Here is a 26,878-nt window from a genome sequence, read left to right as displayed (position 1 = left end):
AAACAAGTAAATAATGCTACAGTCTTTATTTTCCTTTAACAAAATACACAAAATTCACTTTTTTAGTCATTATTGTACAGGTATAAATAATGCGCAGTATTCAAGTACAGTCAAGTGTGGATATTCCTACGCTTTTTGTAAACACAAACTAGCTTTCTATTTCACATGCTGTTAGCTCATCTGCTGTGCATATAGCCCCTAAAGGATATATCATACTTTGGACAACCCTTTAACAACCTGCATTCTCTCAAAGGAAAATAAAAAAGGGTTAGGAGTGACTAAGTTTTAGTTGTATTGACACTTTCGTACTGCTTATGATAAATACCTAAGCACCATTTCTCCTGTAAACATCTAGATATTCAAAATTCATTCAATACCTAAATATTAACACCCCCCCCAAAAAAACCCTAAGTTTACTAAACCAAGAATTACACATCCTTTTAGTTATTTACAGCACTCTTTGTTCAATAACCAAATAATACTATATTTTAAATCACTTGTATGTAAAATACTCCATTTAGGCATTTTTAGGTTGTCTTTTTAGAAAGTATGCAAAACAAAAAAAGGAAGCTGTGCTTGGGTTTGACTTCAGCTAACTGGCACATTCTGAAGTGCTTTAACTTGCCCACACTCTTGCAACAAAATACCTCGTAGTACACTTAGCTTCAACATATAGTGGCAGTCTGAGCTCATGAGAGTGGCGACATTGCAGCTTTTGAAAGCAACCCACCTTGGAAAAAAAAGTAACAGCTGAAAGAGTGTAGCTAAAAATAATTAGGCACTTTATTCTTCTGCTAGTGGTTCTTGTCGCAGGAAAGCTGGAACAGCAAACTCGGAGTCTGTGGTGGCAGTTTTGGCTTCGCTTCCTGGTTGCTCTTCAGCCGCTGCCCCAACTATGTCATGGCTTTGGTCTTCAACAGTCAAAGCTTGGTCATCTTCCTGGTTTGTCTCAGTAAGTTGGGTGGCTTCTTCTAAAGGGTCTGCGTGAGACACGAAGTTTGATTACACTGATTGTGTGATTATTTTCTGAGGAAAAAAGCAGCTTGTGGAATGTAAAATTCACACAACTGATCCCTCCTTTTCCTCCTCCCCTCTGTAGTCCTTGAAAAGCCTCTCTGAAGACATCTCTGAGGCCTCTCTGAAGACATCAGTACGGTATACAATAAATGGTGGGCTGTGTCATACAGGGCTGAGGTGGGAAGGGAGAAATCACCCCAAATGAGACAATGAAATTTTGATTCCTCCCCTTCCCCACATCCTTTTGTGCCCCCTAAAAATCTACTTTTGGGGTCTGGGGGATTCTCTGGAAGAGGGTGGGATGAGATGTTGCAGGGGGAGGGGGAAAATTGGCAAACATCAGCCTCCTCCCCGCTTCTCCTAGTCAGATCCCTCTATTAAGATTGCTCTTTTGTTCATGGAAGGTAAAATCCGGATACACTGTGCTTTATTTTGCTTTCTTTTATTATGGGTAGCCTTGGAGACCTGTTACCAGGCAGAAAGGGTTATAAAAATAAAAGGGAAATTGATAACAGTTTGCATCAAATTGTAGAAGGTTACAAAGGTTTTCCACCATAAACCTTGTCATACATGGGCATTACATGCCATATTTGTTCATCTAAGAGCACTTGGTGGTGTGATCATTTCTGGATATGCTCTCAAGAAACTTCTCTGTTTAGAGCCACCTACAAAAAGATACTTTTATATATAACAAAATACTTTTAAGGAAATAAGTACAGAGTGATAGTCTAAGCTACGTTCTTAGAATGTGGCATGCTCTTGTTAACTGAACACAAGATGCTTACTGTATTTTCAAGCCTATAAACCATCTCAAAAGGAACTTTCTTAAATTAAAGTTGACAATTTGTCTTTGAACTACCCATTATTTTATTTTTATTTTTTTAAAAAGCCAAGTCAGTTTTACTAGATTTTCCTGCCCTGGGGAAAACAGCAAAACCAGCTTAACGAACAAAGGCAGGAACTTAAACCCCACCTCAACCCAATGACCTGGGGAAAACAATGAAATCTAACCATTCTGTGATCCAAATCCTTTAATTACACAGTGTAAATGCTAATATCGATACTAAAAAAAAAACCAAAAAAAGTAGAAGAACAGGGCTTTGTAAACAAAGAAAATTTAAGAGACCGATAATCTTGCTAGATAGGATGGAAAGAATCTATTGTTCAAAAAGAAAGTGAATTAAGTTTGGATTCTACTACAGCTTGGGGGGCGGCAGACTGACTAAAAACATCCTTGGCAGCCAACTCTGAAAAACCAACAAGGCAAAATATACCACAGGATGACCCAAGATCATTCTATTTTTAGGAAATAAAGATGAAAAAAGATTTTTTGCATGTGAGATATAGTATCGTGGTTGCTTTTGACTATGAGCAACACTCTTTCTGTCATATACAGCGAACATCCACTGGCAAGATTGAATAAGCAGCACTGCAAGGAAAAGCAAAATGCTTCAAAATCCAAAATGCTTCAAACCCTAATTACATTTTCTGGCAAATGTAGAGGACTCAATGCACACCTTCAGCCATTTGATCCTCTTCTAACTTTTCTTCCTCCGACTGCAGCGGTTCAGTCGTGCTCTGTACCTCTGTGGGCTGCTTCTTTTCAGCACTGAAATCTGGAAGTCGTGGAGCTTGAGGTCTTGTTTTTCTTGCAGGATTCAGAAAGAAGCAGTAGGCACACCTAAATGCTGCACAAAAGTTTAATACAAGTGTATCCAGTTAGCTCACTGAACCTTAATGTGCTAACAGTGCAATGGCTGCAAGACTCTGAAGCATCAACTTGGAAAGGAAGAACAGCAAACTGATTTTTGTAGAAGCGGCACTGCACGCTCTCACCTTCTCCCATTATCAGTGACAACAAAGAAGAGTTGCTTTCTTACAGTAGGGCAAGTCTTTTCTCGGATTTGAAATTTCTGGCGCAGTTTTTCAAAAATCAAAGAAACATAGAGTTGGAAGGAACCCCAAGGGTCATCTAGTCCAACCCCCTGCAATGCAGAAGTCTCAACGCACGGTCCCCCATCCAATTTGAAACCATCCGGGAGCCTGCTTAGCTTTGCAAAAGTGTTAGACGTTCCATTGCTGCACCACTAGGAGGGTTATAATTTGGGTCTTCTGTTCAAAATTCTATGTGGATGTTCTTTTCTTTCACGTTAAATTAATGCATAGAAGGTAAAAAAGACTGGAGAAGCTATACGTTTAAGGCAACATTTCTCTCTTTTATTATTGCAACTTCTGCAGCCTTCCATTCCTCCAAGGAACTCAAGGCAGTGTACATGGTTAATCTCCTCCCTATTTTATCCTCTCATTTTTATCAGTAGCACTCCTCACTTCTGCCTCCCACTGGCTCCAGCCTTGGTGAAAGAAAGGTACAGGGGGGAAAACATACAGGCTGCTGCAGCTGTAATTTATTTCACCATGCAGAAGTTGTGTAATAGGGAGTGCTGGGGAGGGTGGATATGCTTTGGGACGTAACAACAACACTGAAGAGGGCGGGGGGCGGGGAGGGCAGAGGGATAGGCCCAAACACCTGGTGCTTGGTTCGTGGCTCCTTTGGCAACAGCAACTATCACCTGTTCCTTGCAGGTCAACCCCACTGCTTGTTCCTTGCTTACCTGAATCCACAAATTGGGAAGAATGCTGTGCTAAAATTCAGGGGGGGAAAGAGATGGATAGCAACCCTGCATGATGGGGTGTTCCTCTGAGTTTGGGAGCCTAGGTCTTAAGCAGTGAGAGCTTCACAGGACAAGTGCATCAATCCATCTTTATATTTCAACTATGGGCAGAAGTGCAAAAAGTGAAAGGCGTGACCTCTCTAACTTGCATTTCGTGAGTTGTATCCAATGTTGTGTGAGCATAATTCTGCTTGTGCAACAGAACTTTCCCTTCCTCTCCCCATGCTGCTACCCCACCCCCCACAAATGCTCCAGGAGTCCTCCAGCTCTCTGGGGCAGATTTTGAAGACATGCTGGGGATTGCAGAAGAGGAGAGGTTCCACTGAGCAGGACAGCAGTGTTGGATACGACCCTTGACTTTTAAGTGAACATTCAAAAACTGGAGTGAGATATTGGTTCTTACTCAAATGTTTTGCATCACTCTTTGTAACTGACTCAAGTCAGTTGAGAGTTTGTATTCAGAAAAACTGCTTTCTTCCTTGCCAACCCTATGCCGTTGGCTGAAGTCTGAAGAACCACCACTTCAACAGAGAGCACATGATCCCATTCTGTTTTCTTTGCAGGTCGTTTAGTGTGTGTATGAATGGGGGAGGGGGGGCAATCTATGCATGCGGATTTTGAACAGGCAAATTTAAGGATCAAAGTCACTGGTGTTACAAAAATTGCAATCCATTTTCAAGAATGGGTACTGCACATTGTGGGTTTCTATAGGCAGATGTAACAGTTTACATAGCAACCGGAGAGGGAAGGGAGAGAGAAAGAGGCATCCCACTGTATACTTCTGGAAAAGAGCTCAAAAGCTCTCACCCTCATGCAGACACAAATCAAAGTGTCACAACACTCAGGCAAACAACAGCTTATAAAATTTAGGCTACGTATCCAGTATAAACTTTCTGCTATTTAGCTGGGGGCGGTGGGGAGGGGAGAGCCGTTCAGAAGAGATTAAACCAAACTTTCACCACACATGCATAATACAAGGCTTCGGCAGTAAACGTATTAGCCCTCTGATAATACAAGATCACATGAAATGAATGGGTTAAGCTGCTTCTCACGAGTCAAGAGCATATAGGAAGACACGCTCAAATGTCTTGAGATAATTTCTCTCACATTACTGGCAGATTGATTTTTGTTTGCCGAGAGGCGGCAAAATAAACATCTGTGTTCAATGAAGAGCTGTGCCTGTCTTAAGTTATTGTCAGCCGTAAAACTCAAGAATAGCCCCCGGAGTTTGTTCCCACTTCATCTCCAATGTCTCCCACAGGTTTCTCTGTTACGATAAATTTTGTTGAAGTTCTGGTAAAGTGAGGACCCAGATTTAAAAACAAAAACAAAAACCTATTAGGGTGTAGTTTCCTAGCCAAGTGCAATCTGGAAAGCATGCAGAGAAAGCAGCTTATTTCTACAGCTCACTTTTGCACACATGTTCCTTGACCTGCATATTACAGAACTTTTTTTTTTAAAGGATAATGGATTCTAAAAGGTATACACAAATGAATACCATAACATATTATAAGTACACAAAACTGAATACAAAAAAAGAGTTATGAGTACTTAAGCTTATAGATTTTAATGGCTCTGGCACTTTTAGGACACACTCCAATACAGAGTTAAGCAAGAACCAATATATTACATTCTGTAAATGCCTGAACGGACAATGGTGGCCAGGGAGACAGGAGGCTTTTTCAAGAAGCAGAATATATGCATTTGTTCTTACCAATATATTCAAATTCCTCCTTCAAAGCCATTCCATTATGCGAGGAACACTGTTGGCATATAAGTGCATATCTAAAGAAGATGAGATCAGAGGTTAAAAACATTGGTTTAGCCACTTAATTTTAGTCATTAATATACTTTAGTCGTACTATACTGGATCACTTCAACAGGACTTGCACACCAGAAAGGGGGCATTGAAACTCAGAATTTAAAAGGCACAAGCCCTTTACACATATTCACCTCCCACACGCAGTTTAAATGCATGGAGCACAGAAGTGGACTGCTAATGCCCCTTTGGGACATGATGTCATGCAGCCTTGCCCACATGCCCAGTGCAACATCAGAAAAGGGGAGCCCAGGCTTCCTCCCTGCATAATAATAATAATAATAATAATAATAATAATAATAATAATAATTTTATTTATACCCCGCCCTCCCCAGCCAAGACCGGGCTCAGGGCGGCTAACACTGCAGGCAGGCACCTGAGTGTGTAACCCTATTATAAATTTATTTTCGCAAACGTATCACATTACTGCAAATTTAAAAGCTGCCATCTGAGTATTTTTAACTACACTGTGACTCGGCCACTTCAGACTCAAAAGATTTTGGCTGTTTGGTTTAAAGCACCATCAATTTGAATTCAAATTACAGCTAGGTAAAGTTGGTAAAATTCAAAACGAGGCAAAGTAATCGAAGAAGAAAAAATAGGAGGCAGAATATCTGAAAAGCCCTAAACAACTTAGGACTCAAATATCTGAAAGACCACCTCCTTCCCCACAGACTGCCTCAGGTGCTGCGATTGGCAGTGAGGGCCCTCTTGGTAGTTCCTTCACCCTTAGAGAAAGGTGGTTGAGGCCCAGGAAAGGGATTCTCAGTGGTGGCCCCTAAGCTGTAAAATTCCCTCCCTTCAAAGCTGCATCTGGTACCTTCATTGTACAGCTCCTGGAGAATGCTGAAGACATTAACCTGGCTTTTGACACCTGAGGTGTGCATTTTTAAAATCCGCCTTATTTTTGTGATTTGTTTTAAGCAGTTTTTAATATTGTTTTTTAAATGCTCTAACCCACCCTTGGACCTGAGGGTAAAAGTTGGGTGCATGATAATAATGATGCTAATAGCAGCTACAAATAACTCCTCCAATAAAACAATGCTTTATATAACTGCTTTTATTCCACGAACTGTCAGAAAGGCGCTTTAATTGACAGCCAATTAAAAGTGTGGTGATTAAGATTCTCTGAGCAGCGACTGCTCCAGCACAAGAGTTCACATAAGTTATTAGAAAGCTACAGTATGGCTACAATCCTATACTTGCTCACACGGGAGTAAGTTCCACTGAACCTTCTTCTAAGTAGACATGTATAGGATTGCATTGTAAGCGCTCCTTTTCATGTCACATTTATTACATGCCCCTTTCTGGAAGGAGCAATGCTACCAAGAGGAAAAGCCATAGTGTGGGCTCCTCCCATCTGGGTTTGGGTTTCCGCAATTACCAGAGTGGTGCAAAGAAGAAACCGCAGGAAACCTGAGAAGCAACTCAGAGTTATAACTTCAGAATTGAAGATAATAAGTAACGTTTAACCTGTTCTGTGGACCATCTCCAACTAAGTATTCAACAATTCTATCCAATGCTCCCCTTTCTCGAGGAAGAATAGGTCTTGCCAACGGAGGTCCTGGAGGATGAAGACCTGGAAGACCAAAATGGGATTGATAGCAACCTACTGACTTATTCACCAGGAATAAGGACATTTGCTTCCAGTCTGTATGTTACAAAATGGAATAAAGCACCCTAACATGTATTAGAAATTAGCATTATATTACAGTACTGTGCATTTCAATCCCATTATCAGATTTAATTCTGTATGTCAGAAGAAGAAGAAGAAGAAGAGTTTGGATTTGATATCCCGCCTTTCACTCCCTTTAAGGAGTCTCAAAGCGGCTAACATTCTCCTTTCCCTTCCTCCCCCACAACAAACACTCTGTGAGGTGAGTGGGGCTGAGAGACTTCAAAGAAGTGTGACTGGCCCAAGGTCACCCAGCATATGGAGGAGCGGGGAAGTGAACCCGGTTCCCCAGATTGCAAGACTACTGCTCTTAACCACTACACCACACTGGCTCTCAATGTGAGTTCCTCAGGGTTATTTTTCTTGCAAACGAAAATACCACATGTAACAGGGAAATTGTCACCTTCTGTGAAAACAGATTTGGAAGGTTTTTTGCCTCCCTTGATAGCTGTTTACAGCAATGATATTGCCCTGAAGCTTCTTTCCCCTGAATGAAGTATGCCTCACTCTCTCAGTTCTGCCTGATATACACGTTCCCTGAAACATACTGGATTTGTCACTTAGCAATCTATAACCTGTGCTTTGGTTCCCTCCAACACAACCAAGGAGCATGCAAAACCTACTTTTTAGCCTCTATTTAGGACCTTAGTCAAATTTTAGTTTTATTTGAGACAAAACCAGGTGTCTATCTACACTGAGCACAGATTCACAGCACAAGCCTATACATGTCTACTCACAAGTAAGTCCCACAGAATTCAATGTGACTTACTCCCAGGTAAGTTTGTATAGGATTGCAACCTACACTTTTTCTAGGGGCATGAACACTGTTGAGACTATTGTATTACTTTTTGATGTTCTTAATGCAATAGAAAACTAGCACGGGGCAGTGGTTGGAATGTTGACTAGAACCAGGCAAAGGTTCAAATCCATATTTATCATGAAGCTCAATGGGTGGCCTTAAGGCTAGCCACTCTCTCAGCCTAAACTACCTGGCATGGAGGGCACATAATGGTTGTATGGAGAGGTCCCTGAAACACACAGGGAGGAGAGAAGGCTCTCTGCCTTCAGTCATTATGGCCTGATTCACACAAACCACCGTTTTGCAATGTGTGAACCCTGCTGCACAGCATTTTAACTATAGTTTGCTTACTGCCAACAAATTACAGCATGAAGCCATGGTTTGTTGTTGGCTTACAAACCCTTAAATGATGTGGCATTATGTGAGAGCACCTTTGCTTAACCATGGTTCGTTGGACCACCTCGCCCTCATTGCTCACCAAAGGCGCAAAGCAAGAGCAGCCAGAAAACAAACCAAGCTTTGAAGAAACGAGCTAAGGTTTGCTTGATCACCTGTGGGACAACTTGCAGTTGTTTGTTAAATCAACCATGGTCTAGCATTAAGGGCAAACCATTCCAAAAGTTCTATCTATATCTATATCATCTTATTGTATAGGAGATTTAGAACACTTGGACATATATATATATATATATATATATATATATATATATATATTCTCCTTCTCCCTCCCCCCCACAAAAAAATATCATTCTGTGTGCTCAAATTCTCTCAGTACCATAGGACATACGATGTTCCAGATATTGGTGGACACCATCAACACCAGCCAGCATGGAAGACTGGAGTGGCCACAGATTGCTCACCCTACTTTTAAAAGTGTGCCGAATTGTGAGTTGGAGACTGCAACATTCATTAAGCTTTCGGTTCTATCCTAATTATCAGACATTTCAGATATTATTATTATTAATTGAATTGATATACAGTCGTACCTTGGAAGACAAACACAATTCATTCTGGAAGTCCATTCAATTTCCAAAACGTTCAGAAACCAATGCATGGCTTCTGATTGGCTGCAGGAAGCTCCTACAGCCAATCGGAAGCCACGGAAGCCCTGTCAGACGTTTGGGTTCCAAAGAACGTTCGCAAACTGGAACACTCACTTCCAGGTTTGCAGCGTTTGGGAGCCAAAACGTCGGAGTACCAAGGCGTTCCGGATCCAAGGTACGACTGTACTGCCCTATACCAGGAGGTTTTGGATGCGAACATATACACATTTTGCGCAAGTAAATACATGACCTAAACAATTACTTTAAACCAATTACATTTAAAGGGAACACCATTACAAATAAGAGGGCCTTGCACTGGAATAAAACTGATTTTTAAAAAAGATTACATGCAAAACAATCCAATGTCACATATAAATATTTTCAGTATTATTAAGCATGCACACTTTGAAGGCAATCTCAGTTCAAAACAACTATAGGGCCCATAGTAAAAGGGCTGCCTCACTAATCTTAAAGAAGCCTGAAACCTAAGACCATGTGCCCCAAGAACCTCTCCAATTACTTGGCACACTAACAATTCTCAAACCACGCATCTTATTCCTCATGCTGATATGGACAAGAGTAATTAATATGAACATCAAAAGCAATCATTGTGGGCAGACTGGCCATTTCCGCAAAGCTTGGCAAACTCTCAACTACCTGCTGGTTATTAATTTTTAGACATATGGAAGCTCTGTGGTAATACATGTTAAATTGATTCTCTTCCACAAAGTATAATGTAATGAAAAAATGAATTATCTTTTCCAGTTTAAAGATAATTAAGTGCAGTCATATGCACTTCAGCTGATGTTTCTCACAAGACAGAAAGAAATCTGCATAGCAAGAAACTTGACTTTTATATTCTATCATGTTGCTTGGAACTTCTAAGTAAGTTGCACTTGAAAGACTACACTGAGAGACACTGAAATTCCTGCACCAACAATAAACCTCCAAGTTTGTCATGACTTTTAACAGTATGCTACAGAACTGAATTAACAGAGGGCGCTTGTTTCTTAATTAACATGTTACGGTTAAAAATTGCCACATTTGCCAATAACTCTTAATTAAAATAAGTAACCACCATTAATTACGGTTTTAAAAATGAATAATGAACCAAACATCTAGCCCTTGCATCAAAGTGTGCAATACTATTTTTTCCCTCCCAAAGCTATATAGCCTTCATATTTGCCTGAGATTGGTGAACACCTGCACTGCAGGATCAAAATTTTAATACAAAACTGTAGTCATAATGCACACCCTTCTGAACTTTGGGAGACAGGTGTGAAGAGATTCTATACAGAAATATATCAGCCATCCTGTTGCCTGAGAGTCCTACGTGCAGCTGCTGCGCTGAGCACTCTAAAATGCATATGGTCATTCAGGGTGAAGTAAGGCCCTCTCATGCATCATAGTCGTACCTAGGTTTTTGAATGGAATCCATTCCAGAAGTCCGTTTGACTTCCAAAAATGTTTGAAAACCAAGGCGCAGCTTCCGATTGGCTGCAAGAGCTTCCTGCACTCATTGGAAGCCATGTCGGACGTTTGGCTTCCAAAAATAGTTCGCAAACCGGAACACTCACTTCTGGGTTTACGGCGTCCGGGAGCCAAAACATTCGAGAACTAAGCTGTTCAAAAACCAAGGTACAGTGGTACCTCTCGTTACAAACTTAATTCGTTCCGGAGGTCCGTTCTTAACCTGAAACTGTTCTTAACTAGAGGCGTGCTTTCGCTAATGGGGCCTCTTGCTGCCGCTGCATCGCCTGAACATGATTTCCATTCTCATCCTGGGGCAAAGTTCTCAACTCGAGGTAACTCTTCCAGGTTAGCGGAGAAGCGTTTGTAACTCGAGGTACACTGTATCACTGTATCTACTAGCCTGCTCCTCCCTTGGAAGCCAAGACTCCAACTCAACCTAAACCAGCATGGCAATGGTCAGGATTGATCAGGCTGCTGCAAGGTCGTAAGTCCCTTGTTTTCTCCATCCCTAACACAACACCAGAGTTTGCTATTCCAGAGGGAATTCCAAATAGGTAATCATTTTAATGCAAGGAAAAGCAGCAAATTAGACACAAGCTGAGTAAAAATTGCAGCTCCGACCTTCTCTCAGAATCTGACCCTCCTATCTGTAATTTCAACCCTAGGAGATTTGGAGGCAAAGGAAAGTGGGCAGGAAGCACACAATGACATGCTGGGCACACATGAATAATTTTTTCACTAAGAGTTGTCTCACTACAGACTTTTACCACCCCATACACAACTGAACTGAAAAGTACATCTGTAAAACAGAAAATCAATCCAGCAATGAAAAAGGTTTAAAGTGCTTCTGAGTTTAGCTAGTAGTTTCAGCAGACACAAATTAGAAGTAAAATGTTTCAACAAGGTAACTGATGTTAACTCTCCCCCGTCCCCCGTTCATCAGCTTTCTACTTCAGAAAGCTCTGCTACCTAATACGAAACCTCTTTAGTTATTAAATATTTTATGTTTTAATCTTTGCAGCGTGAACTTTTTCGGGGAGGGCTTAGAATAAGCATTTGAATAAATGTCACAATGAAAGTTAAAAAATATGTCCAGGGCTTTGTAAGAAGCATGAATGAATTCCAAAAGTGTTTTCTTATATACCTGATTTATCTAAGTCTGGAGGCTTGACTAAACCAAGAACATAAAAAGGTATGCTATATTGTTGACTACAGAATACTGCAAAGTTTTATTACCATTTAAACAAAGAAGCCATAACAGTTAAATGAGCTCAGGCAATAGGTTTCAGTATCATAAGGTGCCAGCTGTAAAGAGTTATGGCTAATTGAATATGGAACTCCTGCTTAATCAGATAACGGCTCCTCTACTTCCAAACAAAATGCCATTTCCATACTGTCTGAAAATGGCCTGTTTTATTGGTAACCAGAGAAAATAATATAAACTGTAAACAACATAAAGTGCTCTGTTTACCCATTCCAGGCACTGAAGTGGCACGGGACCCGGGATGTCTTGGTAACACATTTGGCTGCAAGGGTGATGTAACAGATCTCTCAGGAGGTCCGCCCGGTGCCGAAATCTCTCTCTGCAAGCCAGGAGTTGGAGGCGCTGGGCTTGGTCCTTTTGGAGATCCCTGTTTTGGTGAAGCAGGGGTCGGGGGAGACATGTTGCCTCGCACTGGGGTCCGATGACGAAGTTCTGACAGAAAAGCCACACGTTAATGCTTATTGTACCAAAATGACTCAAGACCTGGCATTACTGTAAGTTAACCAAGGTAAGGGAAACATTTGTAAAGGCTGCCCCCACCCATCCGCACACAAACCAGCTGAAGTGCAACAATACGTAGATCCGAGTTCTCAAATAGACCCTTTCTTGTAATTTGAGCCTACCATCTGGTTTCTAAACTCCCTCAGAAGTGGCTCTCACTTGAATGGCATTAATAAAACAGTTTAATTGCGTCTCTCAGCATTCTCTAACTAGCATAAAGGACCAGTTAATCTAGATTAGAATGTAAACAAATTAAATTATATTAGAACGTAAACAAAATGACCTCGAGGCCACTTATTAATTTTTCAAGCATTATCACACCATTCAGTCATTCTCAGGCTATTAAGAACCACAGCTATTTTGCACAAGTCCCACACCATTTTGTTCCTTTATACTACATTACAATTTACTAAAGATTTGCATTTTCCAATAGGAAAATATGCAATGGGGTGGGTGTTTGCATGCACCACTTTCGCTGGTTCATGGCTAGGCTTCTGTTGGAAAGAGTTGGATAGGTGTGCAAAAAGAACAGACACCTAGTTAGGAATGAGTTGTGTGTCATAAGAGTAGTTCAAGCCCAAAGGGAATTGTGAGTCTTGTTAAAACCTTCTCACATACATAGAACTGCCTTTGACTCTGTGGGAATTTGCCATAGGTAATGAGTACTGAAGTAGACCTTAAGATGCTATCAATATGCTGATGGTGCTGCTCTGATCTGACCTTGATCCTGTAGTTTTTGCTAGTTGTGACTGGGGAACAGACATGAATGACGGACCCACTTGAAAAATGTTCAGGACAAGACCAAGATAATGATTGCTTGGCAGGCTCCAACCTGAAGATTGCATGCACACTTCTTAATGACTAGCCACTCATTTAGATTTGCAGGCTTCAGTGTACACCACTGTATCTAGAACCTTTCTGCTGAAAAAGCTGTAATTCACTCTCTCAATTTTGGATGCAGGGTTTTCATTCAGGTTTTCATAACCTGCAAGGTCCTAGCTGAAGAAACCATTACTGGTTGCAGATTATGACAGCTGTCAATGAATGGTACACAACACTAATGATCACAGGATCTGTGTGATTTTTATAGCCTTCAGAACCTAATTCAAACAGCCATCCCCACCCTAAACACCTGAGAAACTGCTCTTTATCTACATCCCTTAGGGGCCTCTTTAACAGTATTATCCATGCAGCATGGTCAAGCGGTAACAATACGTAGTGGGACAATCTTGACAGCCCAAAACTAAGAGCTTTCTTTTCCTGAAGATCTTCACAACTCAAAGTACAACTCAACAGCCTCAGCCCCTTTCTTTCCCTAGAGAATCATGCACTCAGCTGAAAAAAAAATATTAATACTAAGGCAACATTATTTCCCCCATCCCTGACCCACTTCCACACCCACCCACCCCATATCTTCTGTTATATCTAGATCTAGTGGCTCATTTCATTTCAGTTCTACAACTCAGCGACCACCAGCATTAAAGCCCTTTGCAATTGTGAATACTTTGGGCCTTTTCAGTATACATGTTACTACTATATGTATTTTTATCTATCTTCTTTTTGCACATACTTTCCCTGACTTGTAATCCCAAGTGCCTCAAGATTGTGCCTTCCAATGCCTGCGGGATACATTTTGTATGAGAATCCAGGTTTCTCACATCTTTGTGTTTCTGGTCCAGTGATGGTGGGGAGAATACAATTCCTTTTGCAGTAAAATCAATTTCACTGTCTTCTAGCAAGTCCTCGTGCATGGCATAGCGTAAAGTTAAAGATAGATATGAAGCAGTTGCAAACTGTCACATAGTCCATCCCTCAAATGAAATACGTGCAACCTCTCACACGTGTTGATGAAGCCAACAAAATCTTCAGATACGGTATAAAAAGCAACTTTTTCCAGAGACACTGTCTTTCCCACTCTAAAAAAAGAGTATCTATTTCATTTCTACTTTGCCTCCTGTCTCACTGAGTTGGCCCTATCCTCACGAAATGGGAACAAAAACCAAACCGGAAAGACTAATTACAGTAAAGAAAGATGCAAAAGGACCCGGAAGATCAAGTGTGCTGCTGCTGCAAGCAAGCAAACCATTCTGATCAGGAAAAAAATATATATCCAGAACTGTAAGCACATTAATTGTGTTTTGGAATCAAAACATGAAATCATACAGCAAAGCCATATCCTGTTAGTGGTCACCACTACCACAAATGAATGGGTACTCCTGTACTCTGGAGGGCATGGCTGGTCACAGATCAATGGTGTGAGGCTGATGTCTTAAGATGGACTAGGCCTGCTGCCCCCGCATGCCACTAGGTCAAGCTAGGAGACACTGAACTCACCCCTCTCTTCATTCTGAGGCCCAAGCAGATGTGAAGACCTCTGGGTATTTCTGCCCACCATGTCCATGCACCCTCCACATCTACTAGTGAAAGAGAATCAACCTCCTGCCATCTTCCTGCATGCTTCCTTCTCTCACCGCAAATGACTACTGATCCCGGTGAGCTGGCCAAGGGGACAATGTTGCCCTAATCTGCTCAAGAAGTTGGCCTACTACTAAATAAACTTCTAAAAAATCAGATAGCACCATCCTCTCTTCCCCAAATTAAATTCCTGTTTAGGAACAGAGATTTCATTTGTGGTAGGCCTGTGTTCTGAAATATTCCAAGCCTCTTGGAATGAAAATTAAATGGTGTAAATACAGTTTTCTTCATGAAAAGCAGCAGTTTTTACAGAGCTATTACCTTGGCCGGGTCTTGGAACTGCAGATGCTCCAGCAGATGGCGGTTCAACATCCTGTCAATTATAATAATATTACAAAGTGTTTTGCTCTGTGGTGCACTTTGTAGTAAATTAGTACAGAGATCAGATCCTACCTTTGCCTTCTTGGCTTCAGGATCAAACCTTTCAAGGATTAGTTTAGCAGCCTTGTAAGTTTCTTTTTCCATTACTTCTTCAAGCTAAAAATAAATTAAAAAAAATGTTTTACCGGTCAAGATAGGCCATTTTAGAATTTAAATTCCAAAGCTTTAGGGGGAATAAACCCCCAATGCTTTTCTTTAATGGCATAAGTTAAGATAAAGGAATCCTGCAAAAACCACAACCACACACGCATCACTTCAATGTGTTCAATGGAAATGAAATCTAGCTTTAAAAATCGTTTCTAACCTCTAATGCACTACTTGTGCTCAACAGCTTTATTGCAAGGAAACACCAAATATTGCTAATTGTTTACATATAATGAGGAGAATAATTACATGCACCAACTTCAATAATGGAATGTGCAAAAATCTATCAGCCATCATTATTGGAAGTTATTAGACATGACAAGCAAATGACAGGCAATTCCTCAGATTTATTTCCTCATAGCACTTAATGCTATTAATTTAAAGAAGGTCGTTAGCCAAGTGCTTTACAGAATAAAGTCTCTGTGCCAATTAACTGCTGTCAGCATTGATTTTAGATTATTTATTAGCAGAAGCAATTAGCTTGCTGCAAATGCCATGAAAACTCACTAACTGGGAGAGCAGCCATGGAATTTGCTCAAATGGCTTTAAAGGCTAAAGCACCAGCCTTTATGGCTATATTCAAACTGCCTTTCAGGAAAAAAATAGAACATGCTAAGAATTTAAATAAAAAATTTACCGAGTACTATGCATACTTTAGGGATTGTAATTAAAGCACTTCATTATTACAGCATTTTATTTACAATGCACTCAAGTGGCTTTATAGCTAATACATGGGCTTAATTAAAAAAGTAATCACTAGTAAAATATCATTTTAGCGGTTAATAGCCAGCATCAGAAGAAGTTTAACTATGAATATTTGTGTTCTAAAGTTGTGACAGATGACTAACATGTACAAGGAATATAAAACATTTCACAGTACATTTTGATTTATGTCTCTCCAAGTTCTTCTTCTCAATGGTAGAAATCTCCCCTACCCTTCTATTAATACAGTAGCTTCTCTCTGTCTCTGTCTCTCTCTCTCTCAAACACACACACACAGTTTGTTTGTTTGTTTAATAAATAGTTGGCATTTTTAAGGCCAAGAGATGCATGTTTTAAATGTCCCTCATTCATTGCTAAACAGGACTCACTCTAAACAGAGCAAGAACGATCAAACTGTTCCTCTGTGGTGTAGGATAGGTAAAACTTTTAGTTGCTCACCTGCACCATAAGAGGAATGATATACCACCACAAGATATCCTCATACACATATAAAAAGTAGATAATAAATAATATTGACTTTCAAAGAAATGAAGCATTTATTTGACAGCTAACACTCAATGCTAAGAACCCTTTAAAGAGAAAGAAATAAAAATTATCCACATTATCCATTAAGGACTATCAAAAACTACAAGGGACACCAGAATTCCCCATACAGAATTCTGAAGCAAAATTTTAAAAAATGGTTTAACCCCTTCTAGTCCTTAGCATGTCTTGAGATTCCATATAAAACTAGGATAAGCAACTTGTACTCTACTTTCAGATGTTAAGAACATTAGCAAATCATGACCTATTAGTTGTGACCAAATTATAAATTAAAAAAACAATAATGGTTATGATCATTTACTACAACTTATGTACCACTTTTCGGCCCAAAGCCCCCACCCCCCAAAGTGGTAACAAGAGTATTGCAACAAAAATACAGTAAGATGGCATCAATCTATTAGAAAGCAAAATCACAACACAAAAGGTCCAAAAAAGATAAGTGCCCCAGGCTAAAAAGGTGCATCGCCAGCCCTATGCTTCACACACTTAGGAGCTAGAAACCTGGACAGAAAATGAGAAAGACTAAAACAGCATTAACACTCTAGAAGAGTTAAGGGTGATTTAACCACCACTCCATTGTACCTATTCAGGGTGTGCATGCAATCTGTGTAAATAACTGCCAAAAGCACTAAAAAACAGGAACACATAGAACATTAACAGCTGCCGCAGTAAGTCCAACTCCCTAGTCTACGCTTTCCAGGCAAGTACAACTCCCAAGAAGCTTAAGTTAAAAAGGATCTACCTTTTCCCTTGCGCAGTGTAGGGCGGTGCCCATTGGGGCTGGGAGGGTGGCATGCATGGAGGCTAGCAGTAGGGGGTGCCAGAGACAACGGCAGGTGGAGCCAACTAGTTCTAATTCTGTCCCCATCCTTCCCCCTGCTGAGTTTTACGTTGCTAAAATTGAGGCTAAGGTGTCAGAAACTGGCAGGCAGTGCCCCCCCCCCCGGACTGGTTGTAAACCTGAAGGCAGGTAGGTTGGGGGTTGGCTAAGGACAAATTGAGGTTTGCCCTAATGGACCAGTCTCCACTGCCTTGCTCTCATAGAATCATGAAGCAAATGTTGTGTGCGGGGACCTCATCTGTTCTCCCATAATTCACCAGATTATAGACAGAGGCTCCGAGATTACATTTGCAAGCTTCTTTAGTACCCTAGGGTGCAGCTCAAGGAGATTTGAATTCATTTAAAGTAGCAGCTTAGAGCAACACACAAGATAATCTAAAGAGGCCTTCAAGAACGCTCTACCTGATGGTAAGTTATCTGCTTGCTCAGCCACGAATACTAGATGATATCCGACTAAGTAATACTCTACGTACTAGAGAGTGAAAGAATGCTTCAGAATAGATCACTCAGACTCCTAGGCCTGAAAGAAGTTTCAAATATTCTAGGCAGCAATATTTACCTACTTAGGAAACCAAGTGAGTAGCATTTTTTAACACACCTCTAGAATCACATTATTCTGGACTGGTGAGCCGGTTAGCAGGCTAAGAAGCAGATTTCCTATGGTTTGGCTCTTGTGTCCTCCCTATTCATTCCTCCCCTTGCCCCACATCCACCTCCCAACCCAGTTCATTCTTCAGCACGCTCTCCTCACCTTCCCAACCCTGATATTTACATCCCTACCACACCTGTGCTTCTCTCTTCTCCCACTAACTTTCGACACTCCCAAACCTAGATTCAAATTTGTAGTCCATTTTCTAACTGCCCAAACGGACAAAAGGCAAAGCCTAAAGCACTCCAAGCAAAAATACTGTATTTTTCGCTCTATAGCACGCACTTTTCCCCCTCCCAAAATTAAGGGGAAACGTGTGTGCATCCTATGGAGCGAATGCAGGCTCCTTGGCTTCAGCAACAGCAACGCGAAGCCTCCGAATGCAGAGGGAGTGCTCCTTCCAACCCCTCTCGCTCTCCAGGCTTCAGGGATAGCCGCCTGAAGCCTTCGGAGTGCAGCGGGAACTCGCGCTGTGCTCCGAAGGCTTGGGGATAGCCGCCTGAAGCCTCTGGAGCGCAGTGGGAACTCCTGCTGCGCTCTGGAGGCTTCAGGTTGCTTTCACTGAAGCCTGGAGAGCAAGAGGGGTCAGTGCACACTGATCCCACTTGCTCTCCAGGCTTCGCTTCACTGGAGAGGCGCTACACAGTTTTCCCTCTCCGCGCAGCGCCCCTTCAGCGAAGCGGGAGGAGAAATGAAAGGGGCTCCATTTCTCCTGCTGCTTCGCTGAAGGGGCGCTGAGCAGAGAGGGGGAGAATTTTTTTCCTGTTCTCCCCCTCTAAAACAAGGTGCGTCCTATGGATGGGTGTGTCCTATAGAGCGAAAAATGCGGTACATTTTACATTGCCCTAAACTGAAATCAGCATCTCCACTGCCAAAGGGATTAGAGAAATTAAGGATCTGTTCCAGTCCCTACAACTGTACTGATGGCAACAGCAGCTACAGGAGTCTTCTTCTTTGGCGATCACTCCTAGCGTAGTGGTGTCCTCTCACATTACCAAGCACATTCCACTCGGTAGCTAAACTGCCTTGCCAAGTAGAGCAGTCGGGGACGGGAGAAGGATATTTTCTGCTGCCTCCACCCGCACCTCCAACGCTTGCCCCAAACAGCATCATCAACACTGAAGCTGGCATCACTGCTCCAGGATAGTAACACAGGAAGCTGCCTGATACACTGTCAGACCAATGGTCCATCTAGCTCTGCGGTGTCTGCAATGACTGGCAGTGGCTCTCCAAGGTTTAGAGAGAGTGCAGCTTCCCCAGTCCCAGCTGAAAACATTGGGGATTGAACCTGGGACCTCCTGAATGTAAAGCAGATGCTCTACCATTGAGCTACAGCTACACTACTGCTACACTACAGCTCCATCTACACTTGAGCTACAGCTACACTACACCAATCACTACTACTACTGCTGCTGCTACTACTACTACTACTACTAATAATAATAATAATAAATTACTTATACCCTGCCCATCTAGATGGGTTTCTCCAGCCACTCTGGGCAGCTCCCAACAGAATATTAAAAATGCGCTAAAACATCAAACATTAAAAACTTCCCTAAATAGGGCTGCCTTCACATGTCTTCTAAAAGTCGGATACTTGTTTATTTCCTTGACATCTGATGGAAGGGCGTTCCACAGGGCGGGTGCCACTACAGAGAAGGCCTCTGTCTGGTTCTCTGTAGCTTCACTTCTTGCAGGGAGGGAACGGCCAGAAGGCCCTCGGGGCTGGATTTCAGTGTCTGAGCTGAATGATGGGAGTGGAGATGCTCCACTAGGTATACAGGGCTGAAGCCGTTTAGGGCTTTAAAGGTCAGTACCAAAACTTTTAATCGTGCTTGGAAATGTACTAGGAGCCAATGTAGCTCTTTTAGGACCTGTGTAGAAGTGCATTGCCCGAATGGGCTTCTATTTCTTTGTCATGCCAGTAGAGCAGAGAATGAAGCCACTATCTAAATGATACACAACTTACATAAATCCAGAGACCCATTACAGTAACAGCTGCCAATGCGGCAGCATTTGAAGTCTTCCCCTGGCATCCATGAAGCCTACCTACTCAGTGTCCCCCTTAGTCATGAGGTGGTGAGAATGGTTACATTCTTCACCCTTTAAAAGTACATAAAGCTGAAGGAGGGAGTTAGAAGAGTACTCACTTTCCTTTTTTAGCACTTATTTAGCTTAAATTGCTTCTTTAAGTAGATTTTTTATTTCCCAAAATGCACACATTTAAAAATCCACATCTGATCATGTAAACTGCTTAAGAGTTGTTGTTTTAAATAAACTAGTTGTTTTGAAATTTTGTTAAATAAATAAATGTGCTCGGTGCCCTTGCCTTGACCATATATGTTGCCAAACAGATGGCTGTCACAATTCGCTTGAACAGTACTGAAGAAAGGATTTGTGGGGGAGCAACAGAGTAAAATAATTCTAAGGGTGTACACAAGTCCATCCCCACAAAATGAGCAATGGACATTCATGGCACACCACCTGCTGCTGCCCTCAACAATCTCTGGGCAAAAGTTGTATAATATTTATTTGCAGAGGAAAATATTTGGCACAAGTAACTAGCATGTGGAAGACGCAAGTGCTACTTGAAAGCTAAACTTACATAAGAAAGGTCATAGAAAATTCATTGGCTCACAAACAGTATTTCCCTTGACCTTTTTACATAGGTTCTTATTCTTATAAGTTACGGAGAACATTTCCACAAAACATTTTTGCCCTTTCAAAACCCTTTATCGAAGACTAAACTAGCTGCTTTTTTCTAATCTCTTTTAAAGGCCACACAATCAGAAGTCACAACTGTAAGGAAAGCCTGTATTTACCTACCCATCTCATTCCATTAAGATTCCCTCAATCAATTTGACATGTGCCATGGAAGCATCTCACCTTAACAAGCTGACCCAGCAGGGTTTTGTGTGTTCCCACGAAATTTATTTCTCAGGGACACGCCACGAAAGATTCTGTTACAACAGCCTTGCCCAACCTGGCTGTTTAGGACTCAGAAGCCCATCAGCCCCAGCCAGCATAGTCAATGGAAAGGAATGATGGTTGTATTCCAACAGCTACTGGAATACACCAACAGTGGCACTCGGCCACCCTGCTCCCATTTGGGAGCCATCATGTGGAGAACTGTATCTCTGACAAGGCCTTGAACTCCTCCAACCAATCTCTCTGGGTGCAGGGTGTTCCCAACCTTGCATATACAGTGGTACCTCTGGTTAAGTACTTAATTCGTTCCGTAGGTCCGTTCTTAACCTGAAACTGTTCTTAACCTGAAGCAACACTTTAGCTAATGGGGCCTCCTGCTGCTGCCGCGCTGCCGGAGCACAATTTCTGTTCTCATCCTGAAGCAAAGTTCTTAACCCGAGGTAATATTTCTGGGTTAGCGGAGTCTGTAACCTGAAGCGACTGTAACCTGAAGCGTATGTAACCCGAGGTACCACTGTAGTTTGTTAAGGGTGCTGAGAGTGGTTGAGACTCTTATTCCCATCGGAGAGCTGCAATGCCCAGACTTCCTGGGAAAAATGAACGACTCTGAAAATTGTAGCTCTCTGAGAGAAATAAGGGTCTCCTAACATTCAGCACCCTTAAAAACTACAGCCTCTAAGATTAAGTGGTGTGCCCTTAACAAATATGTGCATATTTAGCTCTAACAAGTGAGCAGATGTGCAAATATGTGTTCTCCAGGCATTCCTTCCTGAAGCTGACAGCACCACCTCACATTTACTAATACGTTTTCATATTTCTGCCCTGATCTACCTAGGGGCATATTATCTTTAAGCAGCATCAGATTTGCAGAAAGGCCTATGTAAATCAAGATTAAAACTTATTTTAAAGTCCCTGATTAAACATTAATTCTGGCATCCAACCGCCTAAATGCATTCCACCTACTACTAGTAAGAATTAATAAGTCTGTGAATGATCAACCAAATAAAAATACAGTCAAAGTATCCATGCACTGTTTAGGATTTTTTCTATTATTAAGTGCTCTAGAAATTCTCTGCAAATACATAAAAAATAACTTCTGCTATTGGAACAGCTTATTAATGGTGTCCAAGACTTACAAAGATTAATGGACTGGGAGCGAGAAGTGTTTGGCCACGCCCTACTCTCCAGTCTCTTAACGCAAACCTCCAGTAGAATGAATTGCAAACTCCAACTAATTTGCTTCCTCCAATAGTTTGAAGCAAGAGCCGCCAACATGGTGCCTCCACATGTTGCTAGTCTACAACTCCCATCATCCCGGATCATTGCCCATGATGGCTAAGGCTAACGTTGTTGGGAGCCAAACAACATTTGGAGGGCATGTTGACTTAACCCTGATATACACTAAAAGAGCAACATTTGTTAACAGGTTAAAATGTTGGATATGGCTTAGGGATATGACTGAGATGACCAAACAGTTCAACCGAAAAGATTTGACTAAAATCTACAGGTTTGCTGGTACCTGACCTGAAGTTCAGGGTGCCCTTCCATTGCTGTTCATATACTGAAAAGTTTTCCGAGGAGTGGGTAGCTGGTGGGATGTAGTGATTTTAAAACTGCATATATGGCTGAATAATAAAAGAGGTGATTGCTGCATTACTTGAAGCCACTGTGACAATCTTTACCTGGATCCATTTTTAAGAGGACCCAAGACATAGGGTTGCTGGCTAGCTTGTATTCTTAGTTCTAATTCTACATACAGCTTTGTGTGTGTGTGTGAATTAATTCCGCTACTGTTATTTTTCTCCTTTTCTACATCAAAAAAGTGGTGTAGCAAAAGCAAAGTTTCTGACTGAACACAAAGCATTTCTACTTTGTTACTATTCAGTTCAGGACCTGCACAATACAGTCCTAGCCATGTTCATATTATTTTACCTTTAAAAAACAGGTATCTGTAAAATTGCATGATAAACACTGCAAAACAGAAAGTGGCTATCTGCCATATTTTGAGCCCAACTATTGCATACCCAGCAAAGTGGGGGCAGGGTATCTGTGCACTTGACTTCTGTTCACAGAGCAGAACCCACCCGCTTCTTATCCTACCCCTTCCAGCTTCCATGCCCCCCAAATCTGAAGGAAATCTCATTGTGAGGGGGGAGGAGGCACTCACACAAAATTGGATTTCATCCATTCAGCCCAATCAAATCCTGTTAACTTATACAGTTTATTTGACGAGATATTACAGGTAAGATTTTGCCAAGCCGTCTTTATAAATATACACTTACTATTTTTTTCTTCTCGGCTTTTAGAACTTCTAAAGCTTCATCTAAAGAAGAAGATTTAAATCAATATTTAATACCAAGGTGACATGTCAAATATGCATGCATATGCAATAAATAAAAACACTGGTACTCTGAATTTGAATACAATATGTTGGCCAGCATTCGAGTATAACATTAGCAAACCCCGTCTCTTGGTTAATTAATGGAAGAGTTTTTTAAGATGCATCATCATTCACAAGCAGTTTACCATTTTTACTGCAACTGAATGTGGTGAATTATGAACCCTTTTAATGTAACACTTTATCAATCAAGCTGCTATTAGAACTAAAATTGTTTTGACCCATCATAAGAACTTCAATAAAAAAGGCAAAAATATTGATGTGAAGCTGTGGATGAAGGCATGCCACTTAATAAAGATGTGAATTTGGCTGAAGGTTAAGTAAGAGTATTGCAATGAGCTATACATATTAAACATGGGGCTACCTCCAAAGATGGTTCGGAAATTTCAGTTGGTGCAGAATTCAGTGGCAAGGCTGCTCACCAGGGCAGGATGGTTTGAGAATATAACACCAATCCTGGCCCGAATGCACAGGCTGTCAACTAGTTTCCAGACCCAATTCAAAGTGTTGGTTTTGATCTATAATATCTTAAACGGCTCAGGACTGCAATACCTCAAGAACCATCTCTCTCCATATGAACTGGCCCAGACCCTGAAATCATCATCCAAGGCCCTTCTTCCTCCATGAGACGTCCAGAGAGTGTCAACATGAGAATGGGCCTTTTCTATGGCGGCTTCCCATTCATGGAATGCTCTTCCCAGGTAGACTCACCTGGTACCTTCACTACATAGCTTTAGCTACTAGGCAAAAACATTCCTCTTCTCACAGGCCTTTAGCAAATTAATCTATGGTCTTTTAGACTGGGGTGTGTGTGTTGTTTTGTCTGTTATTATGTTATATATTTTTGTGTTTTTATACTGCACACAGCCGGGATCATTTGATGGAGGGCAGCACTGTATATAAATTTCGTAAAATAAAATACAAAAATAAAAATAAGCTTCTCAATATAAACTGTTAAATGTCACCCCCAGAATTAGTGTGCATTATCAGAAATTCACAATTAATATAATCTCTTTTTGCCTAAACAAGTTATTGCTAGTCGGAAAGCCATTCTACTGAGATATAAGAAAAGAAACACTATAAAAATGCAGTTTTAATAATAATAATAATAATAATTTAATAATAATAATTTATTATTTATACCCCGCCCATCTGGCTGGGCCTCCCCAGCCACTCTGGGCGGCTTCCATAAAAACCAAAAATACACTGCTAAACCTCTTTGGGGGGGGTGGAAATGCATGTGGGATTTTTCATTAAGTTAACACTATTCCATTTTCAAATTCAATAAACTCAATGTAGGAAGCCACTATCAAAGTAGTAGTAATACAGATCTGTTGCAAGCCCTCCAGTGAGGGCCTGTATTAATTCTGTAAAGCGCCTAGCACACCTACAGTGTTTGTGGAGCAGTAGGCTTTTAAGGGTTTAAGCAGAAAGGAACGTGTCAAGATGCAGTAATGAACAGAGAAACGTCTTGCGAAGGACATCCAACTGTGAAATGCAACAGGTTTATTATAAACCAGCCTTTGCCAACTTGGCATCCTCCAAATGTTCTGGACTACATGTGGTGGTGGCTGATGGGACATACTGTCCAAAACATCTGGAGAGTACCAGGCAGGCAAAGGCTATTATAAACCATTCAAACAAGGTTCTGGGCTGTTTGGAAATAGAGAGAGCTAATGCAAAAAAGAGACTGGATGTTGCATGAAACTGGAAAAACCAGGTTGGCATCTTCACCGTGAAGCTTGCTAACTGGCCTTGGGTAAAATCACTCTCACTGGGTTGTTGCAGGAAGAAAGGCATAACAGAAGTGAACAAATGACTTTAACAGTCACTTATGTTGCAAACAATGCTCACACCTATGTGACTGTGAATATGGCAAAAGCACAACAGATTTCAGCCACAAGCCACTAGCATGAGAGAGGCTGCATAAGAAATAACTCTCAAACCTGGGGTTCCTCTCATTTCCCTAGGAAGCCCATGTGCACATTACCTCCATTACCTCCAGTCCACATTACCTCCAGGTAGATTTGCCTTAGCTAAGTAAAGATTTCTTCTGCCATTTTCCTTTTTTAAAAAAATCATTTAAATGAGAAAGGAAGAAGCAACATCTGTCATGAAAAGCCACTGCTCTAATCACAACTGTCCATGCAGAAGCAACAGCAAGTTCTTCGGTGCCATGGTAACCCTAAGTTTTGGGCAAAATTCATTAACGAGCAGAACTTAAAAGTAGCAAAATAAAGAGAGGAAGCTGCACTTAATTTTTTAACCTGCATTGCTGTCATGACATCAATACAGCCTTTGAGAGTCAATTCCACCACCTGAGTTCTAACTCACCTTTTAAAAGAATTTATCAGTCACAGACCAACAAAAATTAAGTATAAGACTCTTATCAGGTTCTTGGGGAACTGAATCATGTTTAACAGTAGCACATGGGATTCTAAACCAGACCCTTTCTGCGGGCACAAATGTCATGCAAGTGAGGACAACAAAACCAGGCACTCTTTAATAACCAAGGGAAGAAAAGGGTCTTCAGTAGGTTAACCAAGGACAGTCCTGCTAAAGCTGCATCCAACTTCAGATTGAATCCATATTGTTGTTGCTATTGTTATTATTATACATCTCAACTTCCTTCCAAAATGAAGTTGGTTCCCATTCCTCTCACCATTTTAGCTTCACAACAATCCTGAGATAGGTTTGACTCAGAAATAGTGCCTGAGCATATATTTCTCCAGTTCTCCAGTCCAACGTTCTAATAACCATTAGACCACACTGGCTGCTTCATAACGTAGAACAAACACATACTTCCTTAATTCCAGTGATGCTTTGATGTATATTGGGTACAATACACGAGTATCTAAAATACTGTGAATTTACCAAAAGATAAATTAGTCATAATTACTTTCTATTAGTATAGCAAGATAAGTGTATTTAAATATCCTTTGCTATTCAGCTTTCAGACACATTTAAGTACCTAACAATTAATCCATTCATCTTCAAAACATTTTATATTCATTTTCCATTTTATAGCTGACTATAAGGTTGAGTAGATTTCATGAAGTCTTAAAAGAAACTCACTCATAAATCTCACCTACAAAACCATCCACAAGGTATTTTAACACAAGACAACTATAGGTTATGTAATTGTATCTATACAGTCCATGCTTAGGCTAACACAATCTGGGGGTGGGGGGTGGATAAGGAAAAATACACTTACTGTTTCTTTCTGTTCTTTTAGAAAAGAAGAAAATGAGGAGTGTTCTTATGAACCAAATTCTGTGGGGAAAGAAAGAATTTCCACTATTAAAATCTAGGCAAAAGGAAACTGAATGTGCCATTCTTCACTATGGATGGAATTAACTTCCTCAGCAGACTTTAACATAACTTAATCTAAAACTTCACAATTAATGCTAGTCTCAAAAAGCAACTAGGGACAAATCAGCTTGCTTCACAGAAACCTCATTTAATATTAGCAGAATGGGTTCCTTACATGGATTGTTTTAAAAGTGTTTAAAAGAAAGAGCGTTTAGATTGCA

The 26,878-nt window shown here is 41.0% G+C and overlaps 1 protein-coding gene across 6 annotated transcripts in view; it reads right to left on the bottom strand.

Moving 5' to 3' along the window:
- Positions 1–11: 11 nt before the first annotated feature.
- Positions 12–26,878, bottom strand: part of LNPK (lunapark, ER junction formation factor) — a 42,880-nt gene continuing 16,013 nt past the window's right edge. For all 6 annotated transcript variants that reach the window (XM_053410496.1, XM_053410533.1, XM_053410486.1 and 3 more), the window contains 9 exons: positions 26,560–26,618; positions 23,230–23,270; positions 15,132–15,215; positions 15,000–15,051; positions 11,970–12,194; positions 6,982–7,087; positions 5,404–5,474; positions 2,535–2,705; positions 12–980 (listed from right to left, as the gene is read on the bottom strand). In XM_053410496.1, the coding sequence (XP_053266471.1) occupies positions 784–980; positions 2,535–2,705; positions 5,404–5,474; positions 6,982–7,087; positions 11,970–12,194; positions 15,000–15,051; positions 15,132–15,215; positions 23,230–23,270; positions 26,560–26,618 (1,006 nt within the window). In that variant the 3' untranslated portion in view covers positions 12–783. The remainder of the gene's footprint in view (positions 981–2,534; positions 2,706–5,403; positions 5,475–6,981; positions 7,088–11,969; positions 12,195–14,999; positions 15,052–15,131; positions 15,216–23,229; positions 23,271–26,559; positions 26,619–26,878) is intronic.

Source organism: Podarcis raffonei, chromosome 1 (genome assembly GCF_027172205.1).
Source record: "Podarcis raffonei isolate rPodRaf1 chromosome 1, rPodRaf1.pri, whole genome shotgun sequence".
Classification (NCBI taxonomy): Eukaryota; Metazoa; Chordata; class Lepidosauria; order Squamata; family Lacertidae; genus Podarcis; species Podarcis raffonei.
The sequence above is the reverse complement of the archived record's forward strand: the minus strand, read 5'-3'. Positions and strand labels throughout refer to the sequence as shown.